The 23,520-nt window shown below is 40.9% G+C and overlaps 1 protein-coding gene across 11 annotated transcripts in view; it reads left to right on the top strand.

The window, feature by feature from the left end:
* The window catches only part of LIMCH1 (LIM and calponin homology domains 1), a 305,875-nt gene extending 285,802 nt beyond the window's left edge, over positions 1-20,073 (top strand). For 6 of the 11 annotated variants that reach the window (XM_038400177.2, XM_038400172.2, XM_038400174.2 and 3 more), the window contains 5 exons: positions 232-355; positions 1,901-1,987; positions 10,381-10,489; positions 12,178-12,280; positions 16,817-20,073. In XM_038400177.2, coding sequence (XP_038256105.1) covers positions 232-355; positions 1,901-1,987; positions 10,381-10,489; positions 12,178-12,280; positions 16,817-16,842 — 449 coding nt within the window. In that variant the 3' untranslated portion in view covers positions 16,843-20,073. The remainder of the gene's footprint in view (positions 1-231; positions 356-1,900; positions 1,988-10,380; positions 10,490-12,177; positions 12,281-16,816) is intronic. The other 5 variants (XM_038400184.2, XM_038400176.2, XM_043513922.1 and 2 more) reach the window with 1 other exon arrangement.
* Positions 20,074-23,520: the final 3,447 nt, after the last annotated feature.

Raw genomic sequence — 23,520 nt, 5'->3', positions numbered from 1 at the left:
CCTGTATTTATTCCTGACTGGAAAATATACTGAACATAATCTGGTGCCTCTTCTTACAGGCATTAACAAGAATGTATTGGCCTTATTTCTCTACGTGCAGTAGCCTGTTTGACTTCCATGCCTTACTACTTCTTTTTTTTTTTTTGAATCCACAAGTTATATTGGTTAAAAATAATCTTCTCAAATGGTTTTTATCTCAAGTATTCAGTTTACCCCACTCTGTAACTTCAGATGTGTCGTGGAATCAGCAGTTGTTAATGAAACAGTCACCACACATTTCAGAAGAAGTTAGACAGAAAACATCTCTGGATCAGAGCATAGGCCAGCAGGCTAATTCCCCAGGCGAAAGGAGAAGGTGGGTCATGGACCTTTGCTTGATAGCCCCCTTTACCCATGATGAGATGTCTTTCTAAGGGCATTATAAATAAAATATAGTGTAAAGATTGAGAAGTTTTGTTAACTCTAATTTTCTTTTTGGTACTATCCAATGTGTTTCATAAGTTACTTTAAAATATGCTATTTTGTTGGACCAGCGATGATTAATCATACCATGTATAAATGTTACTAGTTCCTACCTTTATTAATTTCAGTTTCTTCACCTGTTTTCTCATAACTCACCTCTCTGTTGAAGCCAATACCCCAGCTGCTATTAATCCTGTGACTTCTCTTTAGCTCTTTAACCCCTGGAATGTATAGAAGTTAATATATTATGTTTGTGTTAATTGTATACTGACTATGCAAAGTGGCAGAGTTAACGTTGCTGTAGAAACCTGGGGGAAAATTCTGATCTCATTGAGATCAATGGCAAAACTCCCATTGACTTTTGAGAACCTAATTTCTCAACCTTTAATGATGTAATACTCATCTTTGCATTTCATAAGAAATGCAATCTGAGTGAAAGTAGTCAAGGCAAGAGTGAAATATCAACTAACTTTCTTCTGATGCTGAAATAGTTTCTGGCTGCTGCTTTCCATTTCCATATTCTTTGTCTTAAAAGATATCTATATAGCAGCATTCTAAAATTTAAAATAAAAGATACAAAGATTCATAATTTTTTTCTGGATCTTCACTTTGACTTCACTTTGTTTCTCTGGTACTTTGCCCTGCATTTCTAGATAAGCATGACTAAAGAATAGCTTCTGCTCTCTCAGTAAGGGAGACATTTTGACTTAAGTTTCACAAGCAAAATATCAATGTTGGATGTTAGAGAAATATTTTAGAGCTCACAATGAAGCATTGATGAGGATCTGTTAGTTAATATACGCTAACACAAACTTTTATACAAATGAATGCCTTATCCCTCGCCTATAACTCTTGTTTCACCTTCCTTGTTTTTCCTCATTTATTATTTTAATTATAACTGTGCTATTTGTTAAGTCTAGGAGTAGTGTGAGTTGTGTCCAATCAAAACTAACCAGCTTAGTTTGAATTTCAGCCATTTAATACCTACAGCAAACTACTTGTAAACAATTTACACACTGGGAATTAGTATTGAAATTATTCAGTTAATAATTAGTACATATGAGCAAAACATGATCTGATCACACACAACTTTTGAGCAGAGAGAGGTGAAATTGGTCTAATAATTTTTCATTACAAATTATTTGCTCAGCTCTTCCTGCATCTCTTGTTGTTCAATTTTTTGGGGGCCTGCAATGAAGCTACTGTTCAATATGAATAATTATTCTTGCTAGATTGACACTCCAAAAAATTATTTATTCTTCTTTATGTCAAAATAACAGTGAGTGTTTATATTATAGTTTACTAACTATAGAGATTGCATTTAAGCAGCAGAGCTAAATTTTAGTTCTGGCTTATTTTTACCTCATCCGTATGAGACTGCTATGATTTTTATTTATTTACTTTTAATCTTACTGTAACTTTCTCTTCTGTATTTTAGAACAGGCTGTCATGAGAATTTCAGGCCTGGACTGTCATCTCCATGTTCTCCTACACCTCAAAGCCGCTCACCCAACAGGTACCAAAGGTCAATAAGGAATTTTGCAGACTGACTAATTCTTTTAAAATATAACTTTAAGGGAAACTTCAAAGATAAATTGTAGCAGTTCAATTCTATTAATATTATTTTAATGTTGTTGGTATTTTCAAATGTCCCCTGCAATAAGTAATTTTCCATCATCATACATTTTTAGGTTTTTTCCCCCATAATGTAGTTCAGTGCAAACATTAGTTTATGGGACTCAACATTGCTATAAAATTCCAAATATAATATAAGCCCTAGTCCAACAAAGCATTTAAGCATGTGCTTACCTATAACACAAGAGGGCATCCATTGGCTCAGGACTAGTCACATGCTTAAAGTTTAAGCACATGCTTAAGTGCTTTGGAGCAGCAGGGTCCGATTTTGTGGGAGCTACCACTCCTGTTGTTCATGTATGTTACTATGTACTGTGAAAAAGAAAAGTACTTGTGGCACCTTAGAGACTAACAAATTTATTTGAGCATAAGCTTTTGTGAGCTACGGCTCACTTCATCGGATGCCTGTACTGTGTACTGTGAAACACACATAGTAGAGCTTTTCAGCAGCACAATTTAAGTGAAAACAATTTAGGTTTTGGTCTATATGTCCAATACCTCCTGCATAAAACTAGAAAAGAGGCGGAGCGTGGGGATCTTGATTATAAATTGCTCCATTCTCCCCCTATATGCAATACTAATCTTGATTCACTAGTATCAAAATATCACTTCAAGTGTTTTCAGCTGTGTTTAGGGTTTTCAAATTTAATCCAGCTTTTAGCTGGAGTAGGGAAAGTATATTTATTTAAGCTTAGTTGGGGAAGCTCTTCATGAGACTGATATTTTTCAACACTCGTTGACAGAAATCCTGTCCTTAATTCCCAGACTTGAAGCACATGTTGGTTCCTTTGATATCCCTACACTCATGCTAAACTTTTAGAGGCCTAATTCTCTCACACAGAGAGCAACGCAGCTTCCAATGAGACATAAGTGCCAACCCAAACTAAATGTTCAGCAAAGGGTTGGTTGAATGGAGGGTGGTGTTTGATTCTAGTGTTTATGTATATTGGTTTAATGTCTCATGAAGCTCTCCTTGTTGTATGATTTGAAATAACGCAAAATATTTCTCCTACAGTTCGTTACACAGTGTGTCCTCTTGCCAGTGCTATTTGCATTGGCAGTGGAACCACTGTTGCCTTATTTTCAACCTCTCCTCTTGTTTTTGCTAATGCTAATAATCTAATGGCAGATGGGATTTTTTGTTGTTGTTGTTGCTTGAAGAATATGTTGTGGCCCTCTTTTTGATCCACATCTGTATTCCTGACCTAAAAACCTCACTACAGGTTTCTTCCAAGGTTGGCCACAGTGCTTTCAGCTGTTCCTTCAGGCTCTTTCTGTGTGTCTTACCCAGGGTCTTTTTTTCCGCCCCCCCAAGTCTGTTCTGTCCTCCCATACATCACCTCACCACTCCCAAAAACAATACTCAGCAAAGGCTCCTGGGCAGGTCCACATACTCCTTTTCCTTACATGGGGCTTAAGTTTATGATTAAGTTAACAGAAGGCAGAGTTCACACCTGTCAATCTCAACCCATAACAGGTTTCACCCAGCTCATAACAATATTTTGCTTTATTTAAACTCTGGATTATTTCTTCATAGTTTTAGCAGTTGTGCCCTGGTTTGAGTCCCTTTTCTGGGCTTCAGATTAATTGGACTAAATCAACTATGTGTGTGTTGGAAACAAGGGACTGGATGTCATGTCATTACTCCCATTAAAAACATGAAAATACCTTTCTTTTAAATATTCTGGGATTATTATTTCTAAAACACTTAATTTATAGAATTTAAATATTTTACCAGTTGTAATCAATATACAGACCTGAAAAATCGGTCTAGCCTCATTAGTTGTGGTGGTGGTCATCTGTATTATGGTAGCACTTACAATATTCTAAATACTGTCAACACACACAAAAAAGATACAGTCACTGCCTGAGAGTTTACAAGCTAAGAAGATGGACGAAGGAAGGGTAGGAGAAGGGCATTAAAACATACAGATTTTAAAAATATCAACTCTGCCAAGTATCCCGCTGCATTGCATTTATTAGTTGGCCAATTTCTTGTAGGCATCACAAGGCCTTAGAGGGGTTTGAATGAAGAGGTTAGTGGATTTACTGATTCACTCAGCAAGGTCATTCCATCCAAGGGATGGCATGGAAGAGTGTGAAGCTGCTTGTGGAAGAAGCATACAAATGGGAGAGGGAGCAGGGTAAAACAATAAAGTAAGTGGAGGGAAAAGTAGAGCTGTGTGGCCTTTGGCAGTGATGGTAAGAAGCTCGAACTCGACGTGATAGAGAATGGGAAGCCAGTGGGGGTTTTCAAAGAGTGGCCAACAAGCTCGGAGCAACAGACAAAGATGATCAGACCACCATTTTTTATGGATTTAAAAGAGATAATGTGGGTATCTGGGAAGCTAGAGCAGGAGTAATCAAGATGGAAGACGAGTGTACGGATGAGGGTTTTAACTGTAGGGACTGAAACAAAAAAGATTAGATCTTACAATTGTTAGAGAGAGAAGCTGCAAGGTTTGGATGTGGCCTGGATGTTCATGGCAAAAATAACCCCCGTTCTTCCAGGTTATGAACCTGAGTGACTGGGCGGATGGCAATGTCATCAACAGTGACCGACAATAAGTGGCAGGATAGGGTGGACCTGGGATAAAGAGTTCATTTTTGGCCATGTTGAGTTTTTAAATTAGTGGTGAGACATCCAGGAGAATAATTTGAAGAGACAAGGTGAGATGCAGAATTGGATGGAGAGAGAGACAGATTAGAAGAATAAAAATGGATTTAAGTCTTTGGTGAAGAGATGATAGTTAAAACCATACGAAGAGGTAAGTTAACCTAGGAAAAGAGTGTGATGATAGAATAAGTGGGTCCCATGATGGCCTCATATGGAGAATGGAGGGGGGAGGAGCCTTTGAGAGAGACTGAATGAAGTCAGAGAGGTAGGAGGAGTGCAAAGAGAGGAACTAGATGTGAAAACCAAAGGAAGATAAAACTTTGAGAATGAGCTGGTCAGGTCAGGGAGGATAAAAATGGAATAAATTCATCAAGGTTGCCAAGACCTGGACAAGAAGAGATCTTTGAGGAGTGTCATAACAGTAGTTTTGGTGGACTGAAGATGGTGGAGGCTCCATTGGGCTTTATCATTGATTGGGAGAATAAAAGTACAGTAAATGAAAACAGTGTTGCCATGTTTACATTACTTACTTTCATATATTCCAATTAAAATTCCTATTTCCTTTTTTCTCCAGAAATGAAATGTGGCCACTTTTTCATTTTTATGGACAAATGGGGCATCTGGAGTGAATCTTTAAATATTTCTGTCTATATAGGAAAGTGGTTTAGCAGTACCAAACTTTAAGGTTTATTGTGTAGCCTCTCAGTTTCATTCTATAATACTTTGGTGTAAAGGGAGGAAGCTTATTGGAAGCTTTATAGTTCATATTCTGAAAGGGGTACCATAGTGCAGGCAATCTGACTACTGCTTAAATTAGCATTTACTGAGGGGAACATAGTGATTTCTGGCACTGGGGATCAAATTATCTCCAGAAACATGATAAAACAGTGAGGGTTACATTTTCAAAAATGCATTTTTAACTTTTGTGATGAATGTATTGGAAAAAAGAGATGTTTGCATATGTAATTGCACAAAAAACCTCCTCACTTGCAGAGCAAAATCTAAAACCATAAGAAACAGTGTTTGTGCATATAGTTTCAGTCTAAGCAACTTAGGAACCTAAGTCACATTGACTCTCTCTAAGACTTAGGGTCCTAACTGCCCAAGTTGCTTTTGTAAATGGGATTTAGTCTCCTAAATTGCTTCGGTAGTTTGGAAAATTTTACCCATAGTACCTAAAATCCACTTGTTCCTTTGTTCAACCAACTGCTTCTGCAATCAGAAAAAAATCAGTGGCAAGTGAATGCTTCACTTTACCGCAGTTGATAGAAATAAACATTTTTTAATAAAATTCCAATCCTCTCAACAAGTGTTCGTTTCAAAAATAGAACTGTAACACATTTTTGCTCTGTGGCTTTTTTTTTTTTTTTTTAATTCTTCCCCTGGAGACCTAATTTGCAGAGTAAAACACTCAGTTTTTAATTTCACTCTTTGTAGTGAAATCCATTTAAAAATGATTTTTAATCTGAGGATTCACTCAGCAATTGAATTTGCAGGCAAATGAGAACTAAGCATTGCAACCTAGGTTTTTGTTATTAATTGAACTTTAAGTGAATTTCTAGGACTCCTGGAAGATGACAGATTCACAGCAGTCATTGAAGAACTCTATCAGCAATACCAGAAGTGGTAATGAATGCCAAAACACGGCAGTCTGCACCATTGCAACTCAACATTGGCCTGGATGTCTTAATCTCCAGAGACCTCTCAACCCTAGTACTTGGCTTCTCTGCTGATACTCCCAGTAAGGGTGGTGATTATGATGAAGCTTCTTTCTAGATATCTAGATTCAGGTCTTCTAGGAACTAGATTTTCAAAATATTTCAGGTATGTTAGGCTAACAAAAAATAGTTATGAAGTGGTAATAACATATGATCCCTACCAGTAATAGACTAGATTTGAATCTGTGACCTCGAGGAGAATGGTGTTCTATCCCACTGAGCCACCTTGTACTAGGGATGTAAAATGTTAACCAGTAAGCATTAAGCTTACTGGTTAACTGACTTTAACTGTTAACCCCCAGCTGCACCATGCCGGCCTGATCCTGGCCCCGGCCCCAGCTGCACCCCACCAGCCGGACCCTGGCCCCGCCATGCGAGACCCCCGCCCTTGCCGACCGGACCCTGGTTCCAGCTGTGCAGCGCCGGCCCCCGGCCCCACCCCCAGCTGCCCCACGGCCTGCTGAATGACCCCAGCCCTGGCCTCACCAGCCAAAGCAACCCCAGCCCCTCTCCCTTTAATCGGTTAACCATTTAAACGATAGAATTTTAATAATTTAAACCATTAACTTTTGAAATGATATTTATATCCCTACCTTGTACCCTACCGTGTACCCTGCAAAATGACTTTAAATAAATCAAAATTAATTATGTTTGCATGCATAGACTTAATTTGGATACAATTAGAAGACTAAAATGGTTAAAATGCAATTATACTTTCAGTTTGCCCCAGGCCCATCCCAGTGTTTCTGCTTTCTCAGTGAGGTCCACAATAGCTTCTGCTCCATTAAGAGGAATGTGAAAATTAATGTAACCAGATTTTGATTAGTTTTGGATTGTTTTTTAATGTGTGTGCTCTGTGCTCAGATCCGTCTTTGTAAATGTAGCCCTGCAAGTCTAGCTGTAATATATTTTAAGCAGTTGCCCACAGTGTGCTTAGCACTGTACTAGACTCACAGCAGGAGTTTCCAGGCTGTGCAGAATATGCAACCCAAGCAGTGGTGGCGCTAAGGTGGCTTTAAGCCACCTTTATGCCTTCCCAATCCTAAGCTGTTGCAGAGGGCAGAGCTGCCCCAATGTAATTTGGATAACTCTGTAGGCCTGTCCCTGGCCAGCAGAGCTGCCCAGAATCATTCCAACACTACCTACTGCAACCACATGCCCACCCATCCCTTACATGCCCCTCCCACCCCCAGTATGCCCCCTGTGATCGGGCTTATGTAGGAGTCTTTGGAAGACACCTGCAGCTGTCTTCTTCAGTTCCTTTGCTGAGGAAATTCTTCCCCACCTGGAGCAGAGGCTTTTAGAGTCCTTTTAAGACTGCTTCTAGCCCTTTTTACCCAGCATAAAGGGGCCAGCGCAGGGTGTGAGACTCACCCAAAGTGAATATAGTCCTTGCCCGAAGGGTCTACAAATGAGTGTTTTCAGAGAGGCTATGTGCTTGCAGTTCCCCTTAAAATCCGTGAAAGCTGCATGTTTTCAGCACTTCTGAAAATCAGGTCTCTGAAGAGTAAAAGTAAAGAATGAATTTGGCAGATAGCCTAAGAAAAGATTAACTTGGATTTTTTTTAATCTATTGCTACTATTTTTGATCACTGCAGGAGAACTGATTCTCTGTAGGATTTTAATGTAGAGATTTAAATGTCTTGCATCTTAGTGTTCAATGCTTGTAATCAAGAGGCTGTTTCATCCTAGTGATTTATGAATTGCAGCATCTTAGCAGCAATTGGTAATTCCAAGTCACATTCACCTAAAGTGGTACAGTATTTGTTCTAAAAAATGGTTTAACACGTGCAGACGTGGCATCTGTTTGAGGATGTAGTGTACTTTGAGACTTAGTTACAGCATCAGGATGACTTTCATCTATACCTTCTTGATTCCTCTCTATACTGATTGTATGGAAATACTCTGAGCTTATCTTATGCCAATTAACACAGCATCCTTATATCATGAATCTGGAGATATTTGACTTTTCTGCTAAGAGATCTCTTCTAAGATCTCCTGATTTGAGATCCATGATGTTTTTCATTTATAGGTGTGGCTGCTCATGGGATGTTAAGGCCAACTTTTTGAAACAAAGCACAAAACTTTTGCCTGTTTGTTTTAGACTTCTGCCTGCCTGATGTTGCCAACGTCTGGTTATTGCTTCTCTTTGGGAAGCTAAAAGAGAGATGGAGGAATGTGTTTGTTTGTAACCTTTTCCCTATTACTTTTCTCTTATCTTTTTATTAGGAAGTACTTGACATAGTGGAAGGATATATTGCATAAACACCCAAAACTATATTTTAAGGGTTTTTTTTAAGTAAAATTTAACAAGCCATGTTCCAATAGCAATAACCTAGTGCAGGGTTTGCATTAATGCACTTTTCTGGTGGATAAAGAGGCATTTGCCTTTGTTCTCCCATAATACAGCCAAGATATACATCAATGGACTACAAATACACACTCTTTTATGGCTTATTGTTATGTTGTGGCACAAATAAAGGTAAGTTTCAGAGTAGCAGCCATGTTAGTCTGTATTCGCAAAAATAAAAGGAGTACTTGTGGCACCTTAGAGACTAACAAATAAATTTGTTAGTCTCTAAGGTGCCACAAGTACTCCTTTTATTTTTGCAAATAAAGGTAAGGGTAAGTACTGCATGTTGTCTTATCACTGCTTAAGCACACACATCAAAGCATTCATTTGAAACTCATGAATCATTGAGAAATTTCTCTCTTACCTCTACCCAATGGCTGATTTATTAGTACTTAGTATTGTTAATACACTAGTGCCAAGAGACAAGGTCCCTTTCAGAATCAGGACCCATTTTGCTAAGCAATGTACAAACACAAAACCAGTCACACACTTCCTGTTCTTGTGGCACCTTAGAGACTAACAAATTTATTAGAGCATAAGCTTTCGTGAGCTACAGCTCACTTCATGTAGCTCACGAAAGCTTATGCTCTAATAAATTTGTTAGTCTCTAAGGTGCCACAAGTACTCCTTTTCTTTTTGCGAATACAGACTAACACGGCTGCTACTCTGAAACTTCCAGTTCTGAAGAACTAAAAATATAATCAGCATGTGGAAGGAATGAGGAGAGAGGAATATATTCAAGCATATACAATTTTACATACTTTATTTATAATATTTTTTTAAATATCAAATGTAAGTACCAGCTATTCCCAGTTGTCCCCCAACAATCACTGTTGTTAACTGGATGATTTCTTACAGGCATCATGGCAAAGCTGAGCCTTGAGGAAAGATTTAAAACACACTTAGGTAAATTATTTGAAAAAATTCCATGCTAACAGTTTGGTGGTAAATAATTCAGAAACTCAGTGGCTTAGTTTTTCCTGATGGAGAAGTGAGTTTCTGAATTATTTTATTATTTGAAACTTAACTGTTAAGTTACTTGAAAAAAATTCAGTGTTATCTAAAAGTGTGCTATGCTAGTAACATTGACAATCCACATGTATTTCCAGTTGGATTGTTACATCTTCAGTTAGGGTAAAAATAATCCACAGTAGTAATTCCTTTTGTTTAACTCCATCAATGGTGCTGTCATATTTAAGCAATTTACACCTTCTCTTTCTGACTTGGCATGTAGATGCGGTACATCTTCTTAGCACTCTACAGACACTTAAGGAGTGGAGACTATCAAAAGCACTTCAAGTCCCAGTGAAAGTCCATCTCCCCCTAGCAAATGAATCTTCACAGCACAACTGTGAGATAAGTTGATAAGCATTATTCCCATTTTTACAAATGGGGAAACTGAGGCAGCGAGGTGCAGTGGCTTGACCCAGACCACACAGTGAGTCAGTGGCAGAGCCAGGTATAACTCAGGATCACCTGACTCCCAGTACTTCACTCATTCTTCCAGGCCACTCTTAATAAAACTGCATAAACATTTGTTTGCTCTCTGCCACACATTGCTCTTACATTTTTTAAAAATATATATTGTCTTTTAGGTCTGTCAGTGGAAAGAAACTATGTTCTACCTGTCGGCTTCCTCTTGGAAAAGGAGCTGCCATGATTATTGAAACACTCGGTCTATATTTTCACATTAATTGCTTCAGGGTATGACTCCATTATTATCTTGGTTGTTTAAAAAAGATTTCACGCTATCTGTGTCATGGTTACTGTGGGAAGAAAGTATGTTGTAATTAGTGATCATGAACACTGGGAATGGAAGGAAGAGGAAGTTATTATTCTGCATCACTGTTATGCATTTATATTGAAGAGGAATTAGAATGGTGTAAATTTGTTTCTTTCCTATCAAATAGTTACATCAAGGGTTCTATTAATTGAACCAAGACCTGTGATTTATTTGCAAGTAACTGCACAAATATTATTCCACAATCTCAAATAACAGAAGTTAGGAACACTGGTTAATGTCCAGTTTACATGTCATTTTCCAAGTATAAAATATTGGAATGCTGGTATCTGATGAACTGGGCTTAAATAATTTACCAAATTAATCTTTCAAAGTAATTATGACCAACTCCCCCGCCCCACCCGTTTTCAAGTGATCATATTCATCTTGGAGAGCTTTCACTGCTTAGCATCTTAGAAAAATTATATATGAATTATACTCTGTCAGTTTAGAAATACTTATAGCTAGATAAAGTACCTGTCACTTCAATTTCTGTTCTTTTACACATTGTCTTGTGAAGTATATGTTGGCTATTCAGCACACTTGAGATTCAGATGCAAAGCAAACCCTACATCAAGAAACATTTTCTGTGACCCAGTCACTGAGGTTTGAAACTATGCTGACACTTTTCTAGAGAAGTGTATTTGAACAGACTTCTTACTAATTAGATGCTAAACAGTTTAAGATCTCTGTTTAGATAGAATGTAAGTGTTGGATGGAAGGAAGACGCATTAAACATTCCATCACTTGCTTCCATTTCAAATGTTTGCACTAGTACAATGTACTTGGTACTTTGTGACCTTTGTGTTACATGCAAATGATTTTTAATTTTTTCTTCTTCCTGCTATATATGGGAGGAAACAGGTAAAATTGCAGTGCCTCCATGATGATATTGAGTAGGTAGCTGAAAAACGATTGCAGAATTTTTTAACCAACGTCTTAATCAAAAATATCCCATAGATCCCAAATTGCTGCTCCCCGCTTTTACTTTGTAAAGGAGGCAGCATATAAGTAAAGGTGGACAAACCTGTTCCTCTAAAATAAAAACCAAATCTAACCTTTGCCTCAAACTGAAATTTGCTTCTGCCTCAGAAAGGGATATGCATGTAGGCATTTTCCAGTGTCTTCATGAATGTGCTTTTCTGATTTTCATCAAGACCTCAAGTAGAAATAGTCTGAGAGAGACTGTTCTTATGGTATTTCTCAATCAGCTAAGTTGGTGATTTCTAGAAATCTCAAGAGAATACCTGGTCTCACATCTCCAGCCTGATTTACACAGCATACATTCAGATAGCGTTCAATAACCATCTTCATCTTTACAAACTCTGATCTTTCTGAGATTTGCCTGTCACAAAAAGGCTCAGTTCTATAGTAACATCTCAGGCAAAATCCTTATTAATTTTAATGTGCATTTAGTCTAAGTGAAGACTTATGGGATCACGCCCTAAATGTAGCCTGCTGTAAACAGCCTGCTTTTAGACCACAGGAAATCTTTTTTTCACCTCACAAGGAACTCATGAAATGAACATCCAAACCTCAGAAAAAATGAGATAGAGAAAAAGAAACCTGTCCCATAAACCTTACTCTCTCTCCATTCTTCTTCAACCAATAGTGTGGAATTTGCAAGGGACAGCTTGGAGATGCAGCAAGTGGAACAGATGTCAGGATTAGAAATGGTCTTCTCAACTGCAATGATTGTTACATCAGATCCAGAAGTAAGTACCTGATTGCATTTTAAGATCAGATAAAATTTAAGATAAGATTGCATTTTAAGGTGTCCATGGTGTTTTTCCTTCCACACTATATTCTAGAGTTAATCCTGTCATTCTTGTTGGAAGATGTTTAGTTATTTACTAACTACATATGTTCATATGTAACATAATAAGATTAAGTTGTTGTTACTGTCAATTGCCATCAAAAATCTCTCTGCCCTAGTTGCCCTTTATTTTAGCTTTGCCATGTAATGCATGAATAATGTTCGGTATTGTAAACGTACTCAATTTTTAATTGCTGTTCATATTTTTGAGAGGATGGGACGTTTCCTTGTGTAACAGCCTTGAAGGTGTCCACCACCACCTAGCGTGACCATATTTCCCTTTGCTGAATACAAGAAACCTGGTACAATTACAGATATTCAAGCGAGTGCAACGGCAATCAATCAGAACTATGCAGTACAAACATTCAAATTAACAGCAAGTTGACTGAGCCTCCGTAAAAAGAAACACTGCGTAGTTGGATTTTTTTTGTTTACCTTCTTATCTTTAAGGCTTTAGAGTTCACATGGGGAGAGAGGTCACACACACGCCCCTCCCCGCCATACACACATATGAGGAGAGGTGACACACACTCCTGGTTGACCAACTGACCCAACCCTCCCTGCCCTGCACTCTCTGCCATCCATGCCTGGCTTGGCCCTGGGACGGGCCTGCCTCTCCTGGCACCGCATCTTTCCGAGGCAACACGTGGGGGGGCATGCAGGGTCACAATTCTCCCACCCCCAGATTTCTGCCAGGGTTCACACCAGAATGTGGTCAGCAGCAGCTTTTCAGTATTGTTGGCAGGAAAGGGATGGGAGCTGCTTCAAGACACAGCGGAGGAGGGAGGAAACAGATGACCTTGCCCATGTCTTTGCAGAATTCATCTCTTCCCCCCGGCTGGAAGCAGCTTGTCCCTTCCTACCTGCACAGCGTTGAAAGGCAGCTAACACCTCCAGGCTGCTGCTGGCCACCAATATAACCCAGCTGCCTCTGGTTACAGCATGGGCAGGAAGGGGTTAAGCCCTAAAGCTTCATCATGCACCAGGGCCCAGGAAACCTGACTGCAGAGGTTTCAGTGAACCACCATCAAGAGAGGTGGCTCAGTAGGAGAAGGTGCCTAGGGGACAGCGCAGCCCCTTGCTCCCTGGGGCAGAACCCAGGACAGAGGGAGGGGCGGGTGAAGAAGGTGCTAAGCCCTTGCCCTGGGGGCTGCTGTGGAGCCTGCAGGCATGAACAGGCTGGAAATCACTCTCCCCCTACCCCCCCCCCGCCCCACCACTCCAGAGCTTAGCTGAGTGGTGGAGAGGCTGCCCTATACTAGCGCTGTGCAGGGCTTTGGCACGTGCAGGGCTTGGATCCTCATGGCTAGTGCTCCGAGCCAGAGGGTTTGGGGCTTTCCCGGAGTGCCAGCCCAGCCAGAAGCTGTGGGGTGAGGAAGGCGCCTGCCAGCCAGGTTGTTGGTAAGCTGAGCACTCTGACCAGAGGCTGGTTCTCCCCACAGTGCTGGGAGTAGGATGCACCCTTCTGGGGGGGAATGTGGAGGAGCAGTGGGGCTGGGGGGTTGAAGGGGCAAAGCAGGGAGAGGACAGTGAGAGGGGAAGCACATAAAGGGCTAATGGGTGGGCAGCAGAGGCAACACGTAACCAGCCACTGCCTGGCGCCTGCCTGCACTCACCAGCCACCGCAGCTCACAATGCACAGCCAGCACCGGCCGGAAATGGGATGGGAGCTGGGCCCTGCTGGCTGAGAGCCAGCATGCAGCAGGGGCTGCGCTGACGGGCCAGCAGGTAGAGCAGCTGGCCCCGTGCGCTGCATCTTCACCCCGCCATCAGCCTTCCACAACCACCCCTATCGTTGGCCACTGGACCCCCCTTACACTCACCACTCGTGGGCAGGAGGCTAGCAAGCAGGGATCTGGCCAGCCGCAGGATGCACCAGTACTGATGCAGGGGAGACAGAAAATATGGAACAATCTGCCTGTTTTTAGGAAAAAGTCGGGACACCTGTGGGAAGGCTTAAATATGGGACTGTCCCTTTAAAAACAGGACGTCTGGTCACCCCTACCACCACGCTGCCCCACTGTGATCCTCTTTCTGTCCAAAAAGGACATCAAAGCCCATGAACATTGTTCTTTAATTGGCAGAAGGGTCCCTGTTAAGCAATATTAGACATGCCATCCCATTTAATGTCTAAATACCTGGCCCCTGCAGCACACTCAGACCTTGTATGTCCTTGAGATTCCTGTTCATGGATCTTTCACTTGTCATTGGAGAGTGTAGGACAGTTGCTACCACTTGGTGTAGGCCAGATTTTGTTCCTATCTACTATGCCATCTACATGTGATTGATATCAAATTACTATAGAATTTTTAGCCCCTTTCCTTCCTTTTCCTCCTCCCAGCACACAGTCAGATACATACGATATTCACTTCACTTTTACTCTGCATAAAAGGAAGGGGGTGCAGAGAAAAACACAGAACACCACCCTAGACTTGATCTGAAATTTCTGTTGAATACTGAATATCCAGGAAATGTTTGCTATTGATGGGACAAAACACAGGATCCTCTTCCTTCCCCATATTATTTCCTCCGCTCCCAAAAAAAGTCTGGCTCTATAAATCAAGGAACAAAACTACTCTGGTCCACCCACAACTTGTACTCAGTCCTAATGTATTGATTTTTGAGTTTAGAAATATTTCCATATTCTTAGACATAGAGGGTGCTGTTGTACAGCCTCTCATTCATTTGCACAGTTGCTTTTATTTCTGTTATGGAACTCTTTTAGGCACCTTATATCAAACCAAACAACATTAGAAAATTTAGAAATACTTCTTCATATCTATAGGCTTGATCATGCAAAATCTTACTCAAGTAGGTGAGGAACTGGCCATAAATTTATATACCTGTGTTTCTAGCTATATATAAAAATTGGAATAAAATTCAATATTTTTTTCTTCCCCTTCCCCAATTTTTTTATTTATTTATTTAATTGGAAAGAGGGTTGTGGTCCCATTTACAAGAGAGGGCACTGTTGAGTATTATTACTGAGTATATGTGAGGTAGCAGTTCTCTTCTGCAATTTTGTTACAACTTTGTGCCAGAAAGTAAAAGAAAATACAATGTATTACAGTGATGTCACTTGTGCATATGTGATTTAAGGTTCTTTGTTTTCATTACAAATTCATATTCTGTGTTTGCATAGTGCCTAGTGAAATGGGGTTCCGATTCATGACTAGGGCTCCTAGATGCTAGGGTAATACAAATAATATTTTCAGAATTTCGTAGCTTACCTTCAGGTGTTTTCTCTAAATTGAAAATTGGCCTCTTTCTGCAGTGTCTCTGCTCAGGAGCTTTTATTTATATTCAAAATTTACCCACTTGTGCTTAAGTTCCAAAAGTGGACAAATAGTCCAAGTGTAGGTGTTCTAGAGGGACTGATTTTGTTGACCTTCAAGGGTTGAAATGGTTTATCTATATTTTGTCTGGCTTTTATTTATATATAAAAAATTTGGAAGACTGTTTGTCTGAAATAGAGGGCAGGATACTACAATGTTAGCACTCTTACACTAACAAGAAGTTGTGCAAATAAGAGGCTGAGAGGGGTATGGACACACTTGCAGAACATCTGCCTACCAGAAGTTTGCCTGAAGCTCCAAATTACTTTATTTCATAATGAATACACCAGTTTAGAAACTTTACATACAAAAAATATGTATATCAATGTGTCTTCTGTTTTTCTAGGGAGAAAACTAAGTGGCCAGGGTATTTTTTTTAAATAAGTGACTGCAGTTTATAGATAGTTTATCTTTTTAGAACAACAAATTAATACAGATGAACTTTAAAAAAAAATTCTTGTCCATATCATTAACGTTATACATGTGACACTGACAAAGAAGTTCTAAGGCAAATTAAGAAAAGGAGTACTTGTGGCACCTTAGAGACTAACAAATTTAGTCTCTAAGGTGCCACAAGTACTCCTTTTCTTTTTGCGAATACAGACTAACACGGCTGCTACTCTGAAATAAGGCAAATTAGTTAACCCTCTTCTTTAACTTGTGTATTGCCTGGCTACAGGAGGAGGCTGCTTCTGATCAGTGCAGTCATATAATGCAAAATTGGCACAATGGAATTGGCTAAAGATGACATATCAACCTGTGCCATGTTGTTCTACCATAATTTTGTGTGTAAATTGACTGGCAGTGCATGCAGAATGTGCTAGCAGTGCAAAGGAGATCATTTGTCTTTCAAACATAAAGGATATATTCCTGCTAGGCCAATATTTATATTTCTCCCCCTCCCCCGAGTTGGTGCCTAATTTATACCCTTAATTGACTATAGAACTAGGGGCACTACTGAGATGTCAAACTCTTGCCAGGATTTCTTGCATATAAATGTCACATGAGGTAAATCCTATCTACTCCAGTGTTTCAAAAGTAAAAAGTGTCAAGATTTGTCACCTTTGTAACAGTTACTATGTTTTTATTTTTTAATTTAGCTGCTGGGCAGCCAACAATGTTGTGACAGGAATGTCAGTCCTAAAACCTTTCTGCAAGAAGGAGCATCCTCATCATGTCCCTAGGGCTGCTTCCAGACAATCACTTGTAAGAGCTCGTATCCATGGACTTCATAGCTCCCATCTCATTTTGTAAAGCTCATATAAAAGGCTGCATCCGCTACTTTAAAGCACAGTGTGATTTTTTTCCCTTTCTTAATGAATTTGCATAATGTGTATGAAGAACATTTGGTAATTCATATCTGAAGTATTAAAAAAGAGGCTTTCCATATTTTCAAGTAAGTTTGATTTTAAATCTGTTGTTTTGCTCTTTTCAAAGTCAGAAAAGATTCAATAAACCTATTTTGTTTTAATACTTCTAGGAATAAAAAAATTAAGTTTACAGAACCGTTATGGAAGTTTTAGAATGTCAATTCAAGATGAGAAATCATTTAAAGATAGCATCTAATTAGTGCATTTGCAAAATTAAACATCACAAGTGACTTTTCTGTTATTACTGAAATTATAACTTTTTTACACAAAGACACTAGTTTAATAATACATACTGTAATTCTGAAACATTTTGTTTTATGTTACCTTCAGTGGAGGGTAGAAGTTATACAAATAAATTATTGCACCTTTAGCATTAGGATTTTTTTTTTCAGTGTATGTATAAATCAAGTAATGTTCAACACTATAGCTTAATAGTCTATCAAATAAAGATTTCTTCATTAAGCCTGAAAGAGTGTATGACATTAGCAATTGCAAAAATCCCCAGTAGGATAATAAAGAGGAAATCTTTTCTTAACTTGTACAGAATTATACAGTACTACCAAATTCTTGGGGGGGCTGACGTGGATGAAGCTGAATCTAGCAGTGGTGGGTTGTTGGTTGTTGGTACAGCTAAGGGGATCTATTGGCTTGTAATTTTCTCATGGCCAGTAGAGTTGTTACAAATGAATTAGAAGATCTTATGAATCTGATACCTTAATGAGATTCTATATAGTAGAAATTCATTTACAAACCAGACAGGTTGATTTGGGTCCCATAAAGGGTCAATATAATTAGAATGTGTCAAACTATAAACAGCTGTGATTCAGTGCAGTACATCAGTGGACTTGAATCTGTGTTCCTTGTACATACAACTCTCATTGCACTCAGGTGATTTGTGAGTGTATAAAGAATGCAGGATGAGGTCCAATCTGTAACATTTTACAAAACAAACACAAAAACTATTAAGCGCATTTGGTCAATTGCACCCTGTGCATTATAATAAGTATATTCTCCCATTAGTGCGTACCAGTAGCTCCCTGAAACAGCTACTGGAGCTGTGGGTGTAGAGAAGAATATAGACACATTTTAGCTGACACATTACAGTTGTAAAATATTACGTACTGTTTTCTAACTGTACTGGTTTCTAACTGTACTACATGGTGAATTTCAGCAGGCTGATAAAGAGAAATTATTCGAAAGCATCACTCTTAGCAGCTTAAGATGCTCTTTAAAAATGGGGAAAAAAATCTATTTATTCTGCCTTAAAACCATGATCAACTAAATTAAGAGATTCCTTATTGTATGTGACAGAATAGGTACACACATCCATTGTCTTTTGATGTGTTGGTAAAAGGAAATAAAGTGGATATTAGGTGAGCAATAATTTTTTTCTAAGTGTTTATATTGATAGCATCTATTTATTTAAAATGCTAGACAGTTATTTGCATGCAAGTTGCGTGCTCATGCAGAAATACTTTGTCACTGAAAACATTTGTACAATGTTGTAATTTTAAGACATTGTTGCTATCTAATAGAAAGTTGCATATAATTTCATTAAAACTGTGCCTTAGAAAATGCAAAGCTGTTGCACACAGTGGTGACTTATGGATGCAATAAATCCCAAGAGTAAAGCTAACTGGACTTCAGATGGGGGTTATTTAAAAAAAAAAACAACCGTACAAAAATAATAAAAAAGAAATTTTTGGATATATACAGCAACATCCAATATTGTGATTAACCGTCTGCATGATTTACTGTTAAATGTTTTGATAACTTTGATGTTTACATGTTTACACTTTGCATGTTGTCATCATAATACTTTATTGCAAATAATGCACAATATGAAAATTCAAAATACAGATTTTTATAAAGTACTTTTTTACATCTATCTAACTCCAACTGTTACACTAAGGGTATGTGACTATATTATATTCTGGGCCTAATTTTCAAAACATGACTTGCATTTTTGCATGCTTGAGTGTGAACCTTTGATATTAGTCATTAACACTTATGCACACAGGTGATAAGATTTAGATGTGTAAATCAGTCACCTGTGTGTACAAGTGTTGGATGTCACACAAGTCTGGTCTGTTTCTAATGGAGTCAGTGGTAAACTCCCAGTGCTTTTAGCAGAAGCATAACTGGAAACAAAATGCATGTGCAAGTTGGAGTTTTTATGTGCAGAGTTGCAAACGCACAAATGGATCTCTGATTGAAGCCTCTTGAAAATGTAGCCCTCCTTTCTCTCATTTTTTCATATATACATATTTTAGTGGGGCTAATTGCATATGTACCAAAGCTAATGAAAAGCAAAACAAAGCAGCATTCTTAGACCACACAGTGTTTTTCCATAATGAACAACTAGTCACCAGCACAGAACGTTTTCTAAATGCTAATTGCCAATGGTTTGTTTATATTTGATTTATTTTTTTCATTTGGAGCCTGTCAAATGGCAGTTCAGTCAGGCTAAGGCTTAGCTTTTTCCAATTCAAGCTCAAGTTTGATGATTTTTTTTTTTTGTGGTTGCCGGAAAAATAATGCTTTACTACATCGAGCTACCATGTAAATGTGTTTGTTTCACAAAGTGAGGTATTGTTGCTGAGCAAGTGCAATCTAATGTTTTTTAACTCTTGCAAAAGCTTATTTACACCTTGTTACTTCAGAGAACATGGATAACTGTCATAACCATTTTATGTATTTCACTACCAGACTTTCATAGTTTTCCTTACTCCTGCTCTGTAGTGTTGTTGATGGAATACATACTGTCGCTGTCTATACATGACATAATGATTGGTGAGCTAAAAGGGATCCACCTTCTATGCAAGGACAAGAATTACTGTCCTAGCTGGGCTAATGTTCCATACAGTTACACTACTCTTCACTTACAATATTTATTCTAAAATGCCTCTGGAAAGTAGGAAAAAATTGTCTAAAATGCAACCGCTTTTATAGTTAATGTATGTTTATAAATAAAATGTAGAATAAATGTGGTGCAGCGGTGATGTGTCTTGTTATAATTAACTTCCCTGGGGCTGGGCAGTAAATAGCTGCTAAATTCTCTCCAGCCGTGTCCCACCCCGCGGGAGGAAGTTCTGCCCGGAGCGTTGAGCGCCCTGCGCTGGAAAACACTGAGCGGGCTGAAGCCCGGCTCGGGCCAGGCCAGGGGCTGGATTCCCCGCCTGTTGTACTGAGCCGAGAGACAGGCGGGGCTCTCCGCGTGGGCCTGATCCAAAGGCCATCCACGGCTTCCCAGGGGCTTCACCGGGCTTTGGCTCAACCCAGCGTCGGCAGCGCCCCGCCTGAGGACGGCACGAGTCCCGCTGTTACGCCAGCGAAGGGGGACTTTAGGGGCGGTGGCGCGGCGCATCCCGCGGCGGGCGGAGCGGGGAGCTCCCCGGGAGCCGCGCCGCAGTCGCCCGGAGGCAGGACGCCTGCAAGTGCAGCTGCCGGCCAGCGGAGGCCGCTGTGGCGCCGAAATTGAAGGCCGCCGGCCACAGCCGGAGTCGCCCCGCAGCCCACGTGCGGGCACCGAGCCGTGGGCCCCGGCCCGCGAGAGGCCCTGGGGGGCAGCGATGGGGCGGGGAAGGCTGGCGGCGTAAGGCCACGATGCGGCTGCCCCAGCCCCCCGCGCCCAGCGCTACCTGCGCCAGCTCCCACCCTGCGGGTCCCGCCCCCTCGCTCCTCCCCGGTGACCTGGGGCGCCCCCTGCGCGCAGCCTCTGCCCCCTCCGCACCGCGCGGCTCGGGGGCCGGCCCCCCAGGCCTGGAGCTGCCGGGGCAGAGGAGCGGGGCCTGCCCGGAGGCAGGGGCTAGAGCCGGCGCTTCATCGTGACCGGGGCGCTTTGAAAGAGACAGGGCCTGAGTCCAGCTGCTTCTGCCGCGCTTCCATTCCTCTCTTCGGGGCAGGGGCAGGGCCTGGCTCTAACAACAGCGCCTCCTACCATGGGCCACCGGGGCTGGGACTAGGGCTGCTGCACCCCTGGCTTCCAGTGGTTTCCCTCACATACAAGATCTACGGTGTGGGTCGATGGTTCTGAGCCCCCCCCCCCCCCCACGGTACAAATCGTTCCAGCACCCCTGCCGTGGGGCCTTGTTCTCTATGCGGACCTCCAGGCACTGTAATAGTACAGAGAGGAAAATAACACTCCTCTGCTTGTTACGTGAGCATTGATCTATGCTCTGTGAACTGCTCTGGGTGACAGCTGAAAGCAAACAGTGCTTCTGCTTAGGGAGAAAGCGGGGGGTTCAAGCTTTGCTTCCCCAAGGCCCAGCTTTGCGAGAGAAGTGTTGTTCTCTTAGGGGTTCCCCCTCCTCAGCCAGTGGGAAGCTGAACAGACAATGGTGCTGCCAAGGAAACTACTAGGAGGAGGACACGCTGGAGCCCTCCCTAAGAAGCAGGGGGGTTGCTGGGCAGCTCAGATATGTGAAGGCAAAATCTACAACAGGGCTCCATCTATGGGGCTTGCCTACAACCAGCCTTAAAAAGAGGAATTCTGCTTTCGTTGTGCCAAATCCGATGACCATCCCCTGGCCAGTGAAAGTGAAAAGGTGCTGGGGAAAAATGTCCCTTCTGAAGCAAAGCAGGTCTCACATCTGCTTAAATGCCTCTCTTGAGGTTATAATCAGAACACAAGCTCCTGATCAGAGCAAATGGCTAAACTGGAAGCCACTGAAATTTTACAAGTAAGAGGAGCCCAAAGATTCCCTAGTAATCATTTCAAAGATAGAAACGACAGTGGTTTCCTTGGTCAAGGGGATGCTTATCTCCATAGAAGGGGAGATTTTCCTAAAATATCATACAGACGCAAAAGGTGGGAGGAATTCTTAAGTGATTCTTAGGCCTCACCTGCTAAGTCTGCAGGCATCTCTACCCACCACATGACTGCAAGAGTTATCCCTTGGATGAAATCACTAAAAAATCAAATCACTAAAAATATATATATATATATATTTTAAAGATCTCATTTGCCATTTCTTTTATTGTTAAATCATCCATGGAGACAATGGGTGGGATCCACAAAGGGATGTAGGTATTGTACCACTGAGCATTACAGCACCTACGTTTTAGGTGCCTAGAAAAATTACAGAAGCAACACTGTGATTCACAAAGTCAAGTTAGATACCCGGGTTCCCTCAACAATGAATGGGGAGAGATAGGCGCCTAAGAATATGATTCACAAGAGTCATCACGCTAGGCGGGGAGTTGCCGAAGATAGCCAGTAGGAGATGCCAGCAAGAGTGGCAGGGTGTTAAGTCCTACTCTAAATCTGGTCTGCAGGGAGGAACATATCTCTGTTCTCAATCTATGCACAGAAACCAGCCATCTGGGAACAAGGTTATAAAAGTAGAAATTACCACAGCCAAGGTGGAAACCAAACTTGAAAAACTTAATGGGACCAAATCAGAGGCCCCAAATAATCTCCATCCAAGAATATTAAAGGAATTGATACATGAAATTGCAAGCCCAATAACAAGGGTTTTTAATGCATCTGTAAACTCAGGGATTCTACACCCCATCATACCCATTCAGTACTGCTATTACCATGTATCCCCAACAGCCAGAGATGGGACACTAGAGGGGGAGGACTCTGAGTTACTATGGAGAATTTTTGCCCAGGTGTCTGGCTGGTAGGTCTTGCCAGAATGCTCAGGGTCTAACAGATTGCCACATTCAGGATCAGGAAGGAATTTTTCCCCAGGTCAGATTGGCAGAGACCCTGGGGGTATTTCACCTTTCTCTCTAGCGTGGGGCATGGGTCACTTGCTGGTTTGAACTAGAGTAAATGGTGTATTCTCTAAACTTGAAGCCTTTAAATCAAGATCAAGGACTCCAGTAACTTAGCCAGAGGCTATGGGCCTACTAAAGGAGTGGGTGGGTGAGGTTCTGTGGACTGCGATGTGCTGGAGGTCAGACTAGATGATCATGGTCGTCCCTTCTGGCCTTAGTCTGTGAGTCTATGAGCTAGAGTCAGGCAGCTTATGTGTCAAAGCCACTTCTTGCGGCAATGAGTTGGGCATCTGCCTTCCTCCACATAAAAGTAGTGGGTGGTCAATTTATAACTTAGCCTAGTGGTTAGTGCACTCACCTGGGCTGTGGGAGACCCAGGTTCAATTTCCCCCTCTCAGGCAGGGGTGGGTAAATGGAGACTCCTGTTCCAATTCTCCCCTCAGGAGGGTGCTCAAGCTCTGGGCTATTCTGATGAAGGACTCCCTCAATATTTCCTATTCAAGCTGTTTCCACTTTGTATAAATATTGAAAGAGTGATTGGAGCAGGAGGACTGGATTTGGGATTTCCTACCATCCAGGCAGGTGCCCTAACCACTGGACAGGAGAGTCATTCTCACTCTCTCTTTCAGACCCAATGAATGTTCCACTGTGGATAAATATTTGAGCAATCATAAAATATCCAAAAGGAGCTGAAACTACATTGTGTT

This window comes from Dermochelys coriacea, chromosome 4 (assembly GCF_009764565.3).
Source record: "Dermochelys coriacea isolate rDerCor1 chromosome 4, rDerCor1.pri.v4, whole genome shotgun sequence".
Taxonomy (NCBI): domain Eukaryota; kingdom Metazoa; phylum Chordata; order Testudines; family Dermochelyidae; genus Dermochelys; species Dermochelys coriacea.
The sequence above is the reverse complement of the archived record's forward strand: the minus strand, read 5'-3'. Positions and strand labels throughout refer to the sequence as shown.